The 9,641-nt window shown below is 38.7% G+C and overlaps 1 protein-coding gene across 3 annotated transcripts; it reads left to right on the top strand.

Annotated features, from left to right (window-relative positions):
* The first annotated feature begins 1,200 nt into the window (after positions 1 to 1,200).
* On the top strand, positions 1,201 to 7,227 carry LOC113013348 (uncharacterized). 3 transcript variants are annotated; one of them, XM_026154175.1, is made up of 7 exons: positions 1,201 to 1,581; positions 3,140 to 3,484; positions 3,687 to 3,851; positions 4,375 to 4,485; positions 4,714 to 4,748; positions 4,831 to 4,977; positions 6,457 to 7,227. In XM_026154175.1, the coding sequence occupies exons 1-7, from the start codon at positions 1,515 to 1,517 to the stop codon at positions 6,631 to 6,633; spliced, it is 1,047 nt and encodes a 348-aa protein (XP_026009960.1). In that variant the 5' UTR covers positions 1,201 to 1,514; the 3' UTR covers positions 6,634 to 7,227. The 3 variants fall into 3 exon arrangements, with proteins under 3 accessions (XP_026009960.1, XP_026009959.1, XP_026009958.1); XM_026154174.1 differs by lacking the exon at positions 1,201 to 1,581 and adding an exon at positions 1,799 to 2,192 and having other exon boundaries at positions 4,441 to 4,485; XM_026154173.1 differs by lacking the exon at positions 1,201 to 1,581 and adding an exon at positions 1,799 to 2,192.
* The last annotated feature ends 2,414 nt before the right edge of the window (positions 7,228 to 9,641 follow it).

The raw sequence follows: 9,641 nt of genomic DNA, 5'->3' as shown, positions 1-9,641 counted from the left end.
GAACCTTTTTTAAGGTTACCATTTTTTATTACCTAAGGTTATCTTTTTTTTCTCCAAAAATTCTCCAGATGTTTTTGTATTGCACTTCAATACTTAATAAAATTTCCACGTATATACTTTTTTTTAAAGAGTAGTGTTATAGTTGAGTTTTTTTATGGGGAACCGACAGTTTACAGTATCACTGTTTTGCAACACACTGGGAAAACTAAAAAAACTGGACTTAACATTTGGACTGTTGGAGCTGTTTTGCACCTTTGATGAACAATTGTAAAGTTTAACAGTGTTTCTTTGTCAGAGTGTTTGTGGTTAAACATGTTCAGAGGTGTAAGAGCCTCTGAAAGTACAACTTAACTTCCCCATTTTTATTTAAACACGACTTCAGTTTATTTTGTTTTTCAATAATTTCAATTTTTTTTAAAGAAATTATCCTGATTTTCTTGTATTGTTGTTGAATATACAGCCAAATATCTGCATACACTTGTTTTTTATTTATTTTATTTTAAGGATGTATTTATAGTTGACAAGTACACACTGTTGTTTCAACCTCACCGCTTTGCAACACAAAGGAAGGAAAAAGGGAAACTGGTCTTAACGTTTGTGTGTTATTCTAGTTTGTGCGTGTGTGTGTGCGTGCGTGTGTGTGTGTGACAGTAAGGGGTAGGACATAACAAATAAATACACGTAGCTTTGCTTAATCAATCAAGATGACAGAAAGATTATCTGTCAGACAACAACAGTGATTTTTAGAAGAAGGAAGAACTGAAGATGATGATGAAGAAGAAATCCACCTGAAATCCAGAGTCCAGTCTTTGTTACATGGGACTCTGCTGGACCAGTTATAGCAAGATGGTTTAATCAGAGTCTTACAGCAAGTTTTAAGGTGAACATGAGACGCTCCAAAACAACCACATCAGTAACTGGCAAATACAGAACTATGTATGATGTTAGAAGAGAGGTGGATGGGTTTACAGTGGTGTGTGAATAGGGTGAAAAGAGCTGGACTAAGAACGCAGCCCTGCGGTACTCCTGTGTTAATGGTGATAGCAGATGATGTAAGGTTGCCCACCATGACCTTCAGGGTGGGCATCGTTGCTCAAATAAGGAAGAAACCACTCAGCGTTGCTGCAAAGATGGCATAATCAGGGTTAACACAAATGATTGTTACTGTTGTGCAGGACATACAATCTTATTTCTTTTCAACCCAGGTGCCATCTACTGGGAAATGCTCCCTGATCTAAATTTTGTTCCTGATAAAGCAGCAACAAAAAGAAGAGCTGCAACATGTGTGTCACAGACACAGTATTATGTATTATAAGACATAGTATTATGTCTTCACTGCCTGCTACATTCGATCCTTTTCAGTTTGCCTACAGGCCAAACCGACCCACAGACGACGCAATAGCACTGCTCTGCACACTGCCCTATCCCACCTGAACCATAAGAACACATATGTGTGGAAGCTGTTTATTGACTAGAGCTCCACTTTCAACCCTATTATTCCATCCAGGTTCACGATGAAGCTTTGGAATCTGTGGTTCATTATGGGACTGGATCCTGGACTTCCTGAAAGACAGACCACAGGTGGTACAAATCCGTAGTGCTGCATCATCTACACCAGGGGTGTCGAACTCCAGGCCTCGAGGGCTGGTGTCCTGCAGGTTTTAGATCTCACCCTGGGTCAACACACCTGAATCAGATGATTAGTTCATTACCAGGCTTCTGGAGAACTTCAAGACATGTTGAGGAGGTCATTTAGCCATTTGAATCAGCTGTGTTGGATCTAAAACCTGCAGGACACCGGCCCTCAAGGCCTGGAGTTCGACACCTGTGATCTACACTGATGTTCAACACCGATGCTTGTTAACAGTCTGAATGGCCCACAGGAAGAAGGTGTTTGTGAGTGTGGTGGTGTGGGACCTGATTGACCTGACCCACTGCAAGCAGATGGTGCGTGGGCATCAAGGGGTCACCTGTGATGGCCCTGGTTTTCGTGAGCTGGAGCTTGCATGGCCTGCAGAGGTGGCAGATGAAAGTTGTTTCTCAGTTATGGCCCATATGTAGAGCACTCTCTCCAGAAAAGCGTTACAAGGCCAGCAGCAGTTTCTCGTCGGGGGTTGTTCTTCCTCAGGACACAAAGAAAGTGCAGCCATTGTTGGGCCTTCTTCACCTGAACGCTGGTGTTGTGGGTCCAGGTGAGATCAGTGGAAATGTGGGTTTTCAGAAAGGGGGAGACAGATTCCCCCCATTCAACATTTAGAATCAAAGGGTTGGGGATCTGTCTGTGCCTCCTGAAGTCCATTATGAGTTCTTTTGTTTTAAGGATGTTCAGCTTCAGGTTATTTTCTGAGCCTCAGCAGGAATTATTCTCTACCTCCACCCTGTATGCTGTCTCATCTCAATTAGAGAGGAGCCTGTTCATGGTGGTGTCATCGGCATACTTGAAGATGATGTTCATTGGTTGGATTGATGCACAATTATGTGTGTACATGGAGTAAATTAGGGGGCTGAGAGTACAGCCCTGCGGAGACTTGATGCTGAGTGACAGTTGGGCGAAGAGTTGGTGGCAGTCTGACTGACTGAGGTCTGTTTGTGAGGAAATCTTTGATTGAGGAGCATTTGGCAAGGGGAACACGAAGGTGGATCAGTTTGGTGGTAAATTATGTTTAACCATTCTTTGCTTGAAGATGATGCAACAGCAATGTTATTTTTTCCATACTTGTTAAATATGAAACATAAAAGGAACAACACTGCGTGAGTGTTGATATCCCGAAGTCTCTGAATGTTCAGCAACAACATATCTTCATTTTACGTTTAGGTCGGAAAAGCGGATGAAGATGGATTCTGAAGCAAGTAAAACTCAAGATGATATTCTAGCTTTTACACAAAACTTCAACTCTGAGTCTTCTTCAGCTGATGATTTGTGGAGATATTAGGGAAAAAACATGACATTTGCTGTTTGTAAAATTACTTTACTTTGCAAGTAAAGTAAGAATTTAGTGAATTCAACTAAACATTTATGATCGTTCACATGAAGTGAATAAAAGTGAATAAATTAAATTAAATTAAATGTACAAAAATGTATTATTCATAACATATTACAGGGTACATATTAACCATTGACTGTTCATCATTTCTACAGCACTGCACGATGGAAACACTGGTCAAGTCAAAAGAGGAAGTCCCACCTATAGAAGAAGGGAAGGAGAAAACATCAGAGTTGAATGCAAATTTTCTTACTCTGGAACCAAGAAGTTCTTCTGTAAGGGAAAATGTGAAAAAAGAAATATCCTAATTGAAACAACAAAGAACACAGCTAAAAATGACAGATACAGCATTCAGTATGTAGAAAAAAGTGTTCTGTCATCTGATATTCTGTATGTGAGCATCGGTCAGCTGAAAAAGTCGGACACAGGACCATACATGTGTTTGAGTAAAACCTGGCTTGGTGATCTGAGCCATGAGTTTTACATTCTTGTCACAGAAGGTGAGTTCCAGCAAAAATATTTTTTTATGTCATTGCTTTACATAAACTTAAAATTTAGTTTTTATAAGTTCCACTGATGACCACAAACTAAACCTTACATGCAAACACTGAATCTGCTTTAAGCATAATTTTTAAGATTTAATCTCATTGTTTCATTGTTCATGTTGTTTGTATACTTCAACTTTAACATTTCTGTCATCAGGCTCAACAACAAAAACAGAAACAGCAACAACAACAACATCAACAACAAAAACAACAAAAGCAATACCAACAACAGAGACTTCAGTCTTCAGTTCAGAAAGTGCTGGAGTTTCATCAGTGTCCCCCGAAACCTCAAAACAGCCCCAGAGATCGCCTGCAAGTTCAGGTACATTATACATTTTATGTTTAATATGTAATATACTGATGTAGATATGATCTCGGTTATTCAGACCCTTTTCCATTAGTACCTGCACAGACTTGTTACGGTTCAGGTACCAGGCACTAAAATAGTACCTGCTCGGCCGGGTTTCCAAGAGATCCGAACTTGGCATCACTCGATGAGTTATGATAGCACCTTGTTCACAAAAATCAAAACCACCATTTTTGAAACCCGACATTGAGGGAAATGGCTACAAAAAATGATGCCGTGGTCCCCCGACTCTGGCGAAAAGCCACAGACCAAGCAGCAGGTGTGTCGACATCCAATGTTGCTTCATGTTGCATAATTACATCATGGGATGCTCGCGTCATGTTGCTATAACAATGACCACGCACATTAGGCAGTACTTGACTGTCATGGAAAACCAGTCAATCTGAGTCAAATTTTGGCGAGACATTGCGAGTCAATCCGAGTAGATAATGAAAAAAATCATTAGACTCTCTGAGTAAAACAAATGTGTTCTTTTAAGCTGCTGCAGGTATGCTTCCTTATGTGGGTCTGTTTCTGGCCATTATGATCATCCTCTTCTCGGCAGCTTTGCTGATTTTCTGCAAGAACAAGAGGGCCAGTAAAGACAAAGGTATACACACACACACACGCACACGCACACGCACACACGCGCGCACACAGACAGAAAACCTGGTTTTAAAAGGTACCGAAAAACATAAAATGCATTATTTATCTACCTCGGAGATGTCCGTGTGTGGAAGAAAGAAAAAGTTTTTAAAAGCAGAAATGAATGAAAATAACAGAGTTTCTGGTTTAATTCTTCAAATGTGGCTTATTTTTTGACCTGCATGTTTTTCAGGACCTTTGGAAAATGAAAATGGTGACATCACACCGGTGAGTTACAGGAATTCTGAGACACCTGAGCTTCATTACTGCTTGATTTGTATGAATAACCTGGGTTCTTCTTTCTCTACAGATGAACCAGCTCTATGAAGAGGTCAGAGAAATGGACACTTTGCCTCCCCTGGGTGTGTCCTCAGCTTACACGTACCCCAAATACTCCCAATCACATGGATTTGAAAACATAGACTTCCACAGCCTCAGCACCCCTCCTCAGAACACAGTAAGTAAAATTGTGGTCTGATTTTAAGCTTTGAGGTCAGAAATCTGGATCTTTATATTAAATTAGGTAACAGTTTGAGTAAAAAAGTAATGAGGACCTCAGGTTATGGCTGAGAGAGTACAGCATCAGCAGATTAGAAATACGTTTTGATGACGGGGCTACATAGGGCCTTGGAAAATTCACAAAAAAAATCTTCAAGTCAATTCTCAAATTAACAGGTCACCAGTGAAAAGAAGCTAAAACAGGGCTCATGTGTTCTCAATTTTTGGTTTTAAGTAAGAAGTAAATGGTAAATGGCCTGCATTTGTATAGCGCTTTACTTAGTCCCTATGCACCCCTTTGCACTTTACACTACATTCAGTCATTCACCCACACACACTCACACACTGGTGATGGCAAGCTACACTGTAGCCACAGCTGTCCCTGGGGCAGTTTAGGAATGTCAATGGGAAAGAGATGTGCAGCTGATGAAACCTTCACTGATGAAATTATGTTCACTATTTGTTCAAAATGTATTTCGAGAGATGATTAATGAATTTTACGAAGATTTTGGAGGAAGTAGTTAGTGTTGCTGTTGATTTGTTTTGCATCAGTAAAGTAGCTAGCTTGTTTTGTACACTCCATTTTTGTGTATTCAACAATGTCGAGAATAACTGAGGATGTTAGAAAGATCTGGGACACAAAATGTGGATTTTTACTGTTTATGCATAAAGGTAGAGCAGGCTGTACCTGCTGTGGAGACTCAGGTCTTTTGGAGTGAAGGGCCCACTCCTGAAGACCTTCTATGACTCTGTGGTGGCCTCAGCCATCTTTTACGGTGTGGTCTGCTGGGGCGACAACATCTCTGTCGGGGACAGGAAGAGACTGAACAGGCTGATCCGGAGGGCCAGCTCTGTTCTAGGATGCCCTCTGGACCCAGAGGCATGAGTGACAGGAAAATGGTGGCTAAGCTGTCATCCCTGCTGGACAGCATCTCCCACCCCATGCAGGAGACTCTGGCAGCACTGAGCAGCTCCTTCAGTGGCAGGCTGCAGCACCCACGATGTGGGATGGAGAGATTTTGCAGGTCTTTCCTCCACTCTGCTGTCAGACTCCACAACAAAGACTTCCACTGATCAAACACACACAAACCCACACATGTGCAATAGCAATAACACTAAGTGCATTACTCTTTTTCTGGCATCGCTGTATTATACTGAATTGTATATAGCATTTGGATTCTATTTTATTCGATTGTATGTAGTATTTTATTTTATTTTATTCTATTCTATTGTGTACAGTATCTTATTGATATCTTATTCCAGTGTTGTTCTCTAATTTTTCTATGCAACTTTGCACTGTCCACTGCTGTAACAAAGAAAATTTCCCACGTGTGGGACTAATAAAGGTTATCTTATCTTATCTTAAATAAATCTATAAAAAATTATTTGTTTCAAATTGCTTTTAAGAAACTAAAGTTTGTTCTCACTTTTCCTTCAGGCTGAAGACAACTCAAGTACTCTTCATTACTCTGAAGTCGATTTTTCCCACATTCCTGCCACCAACAGCGCTCCATCTCGTAATGCAACTGATGCTATTTACTCCACACTTGTGGTATATACCAGCCCTTCCAGCCACACCAAAGATTCTTCATCTCCTCTGTACTCAGCAGTTTAAAAACGGTATTAATGCTGCCGATGGCACCTTCCCTCTCACAAAGATCAACAGGTGTTCGTAATTCATAGAAAATGAGGTTCTTTTCTGCTTATTTAAGTGAACTGAATGTTCAAACTATTAGCCTCGGATTAATTTATTTAATTACTTAGTAATATCAACTTTAACTTAACAGATAATTGCATGCATACTTTTTGGAAACTGGAGTATTTTCCATTAACAAATACAGGAAAACCCAACTGACATGGAACATCCATTGCTGTGTGAGAGCATGCAGTGGTCTCAGCTCAGTCAGCAGGTTGTTCTTGGAGAAACATCCATAAATGGAGTTAGCAAAACAGCTTCTTTCACATATAGAAATGTACCTCAAGTGATGTCTTTCTTGCCCAAACCCAACAAAACTGAGACTGAAAAGTGAATAATGGCATGAAAAGCTGCAGAAAACTCAAAAACATTGTGTCAGAAAACCCTAAAGACAAGTTCACTAGAGACAGTTTCTGTATACTTTCTGTTGGCAATGTAAACAAGCAAAAAAAAACCAAAAAAAATGGGTGAATTGATTGAAAATATTCTTTTAATAAAGCTTTTGGGACTGCGCTCTTCTTGCCTCATTATCCAGTGTTTTCGATCATACTTGGCTCCCATAATCTCTATAATACATGGCGCAGTCTTATTGTTCAGGCCTGAAAGTGAAGCTGATTTGGAAGGTTCAACAAATCCAGCAAATCCAACCACATGTTAGACTTTAATGTGAAGATGCCTAAATCCACAGATGAAACAAAATGCAACCCACCATAAAAAAACAAATAAATGAGCAAAACACCAAATTGAATTATAGGCCCCCAGCTTTGCTCACAAACCTGCTTGTTTGTGTAATTTTGTACTGACACAGACACTGAAAGTACTGTGTTAATTGTTTTTATAATCTTAACAATATCACAGTTCTGTGGGTTATTGGATTTGCACAAGGATCTTTGTGTTCTTATTTTAGTTTGCTTCACTGTGCTCAACCTGATTTTTAAATCTTAATTAAAATAAACATGAACATCAACAGTTTTAACTGTATGGTCTTGATTGCAGAATATTTTTATATATAAAGGTACATGGACTGGTTCTTATATAGCAATTTTTACTCTATTTGAACACTCAAAGTGCTTTATACAACACGCCTCGTTCACCCATTCACAGACATTCATTCTTTTTTCTACATCTAAATTGTTTCCATCCAACATTTACACACATTTATACTTATGCATGTTTCTGCTATTAATTCATAAATACAAACTGTCCTCTAGTGCAAATGTAGTAGTACAGGTCCTGTTGTGCCTGGTTATTTTCCCCTCTGCAGCTGTATTGTAACACATGGTGAAGTTTTTATTGCTATTGTAAACGTATTTATGGTATAGCGTCTGGTTCTGTGTGAAGTCAGATGGAAGAGGACTGTGCAGTGTTGTACTGCAAGACCTCCCTCTTCTATGTGGTGATAACCCAGCTATAAACCTTACCAGCATCTACAACGCTGGTATTTTTTCCCAGTGAGGAAGCACTACATCATAGTCGATGGATCAAAAAGGCACCACCTAGTGGCGATGTATGAGAACTCAGAAACGGTGGTGTCGTAAAACAAATTTTCACTTCCATCTTTATTCATGAATGGATGCAAACACACCTTTTCTGCATTCATAATTTTAACAAAAATGAATTGTCTGCACCACAAGTTTGACTGAATGAGACCAGCAAAGTTGGAAAATAGAATACGTGTTTGGTGCAGGTAATCTAATTTTTAAAATCAAAAAGAGGAGGGGGAAAAAATCAAGCTTTCAAATTTGCGTAGAAAGAACAAGAGAAAAAAAAGGTTTGCCTTCAAATGTCAAACTACAAACTGCATCACAAAGCCACAGCACTGTCTAATAATAGTGCAGACAACAAGACAGCAAAATTTATTATAAACTGTGTTATTTGCAATGACTTTTATACTGACTTTTTATATTGTTCACATAAGTTTGTGACTTTAATATCAGAGAATTTCATATATTTTTCCTTTTTCTTTGGAGTAATATTTTCACTTCATGCAAATTTTTAGATGACTGCTTATTCAAACTTCCTATTGGGAATTGTTTTAATGCAACGTTCCTTGTGAAATCCAATGAAAATATAGTTACATCAACATAAGAAGAATGTGACAACTCGAAGGCAAAAAAAGTTGTTTTGATAAAAAGGCTACATTTAGTTTTGACTTTTATGAGATTGCATCATGATGTTTTCTATTTTGTTGTTATTTTAAGTAACGCTTCATCTGGTGAACAGAACAAAAGCTCACTGGCACTAAAATAAGTTTCTCTGAAACCCAACGATTAATTTGTGAAGCAGGATTTCATCTCATCCAGGTTAGCCCTGGGTTCACTTTTCAGAAAAGCAAATTATTAATGAGAGCTAAGGACTAATCAAAACTTAGTATTGCATTGCTACTTTTTTGTACTACAGCGTAATCAGCTGATTCTGTGCTATTTCCACCTAATCACGTTTATCTTCACAACCACATCACGCCTTCCTTTGTTAACTTATTTTTCTTTAGAATTTCTTCTTAATAGTTTAATAATTATTCACCATTTACTTTACTACTTTTGTTTTTGTCATTGCACTATTTTTATCTACATTTGACACACAAACTACCCTGTGTAGTGTCTTTAAATGTCCATCATATTTCCATGAGATGACACATAAGCCAAGGGACGTAACATTGTGCATTGGCCTCAATATACAGAAACAGAGATATTTTTGAATAGTACAAAATGCACACAAATGAAGGGTTTGTATTTTTCTGAAATATCACTGATGACATTTGTTTCCTATGGATATAATTATCATTATAGTTAAAACAGTAATAATAATAATAATAATGGATTGGATTTATATAGCGCTTTTCAAGGCACCCAAAGCGCTTTACAATTCCACTATTCATTCACTCTCACATTCTCTCACATTATCACAAGCTACGGTTGTAGCCACAG

The sequence above is a fragment of the Astatotilapia calliptera genome, chromosome 20, assembly GCF_900246225.1.
Source record: "Astatotilapia calliptera chromosome 20, fAstCal1.2, whole genome shotgun sequence".
NCBI lineage: Eukaryota > Metazoa > Chordata > Actinopteri > Cichliformes > Cichlidae > Astatotilapia > Astatotilapia calliptera.
This window is presented reverse-complemented; position numbering and strand designations above follow the sequence as displayed.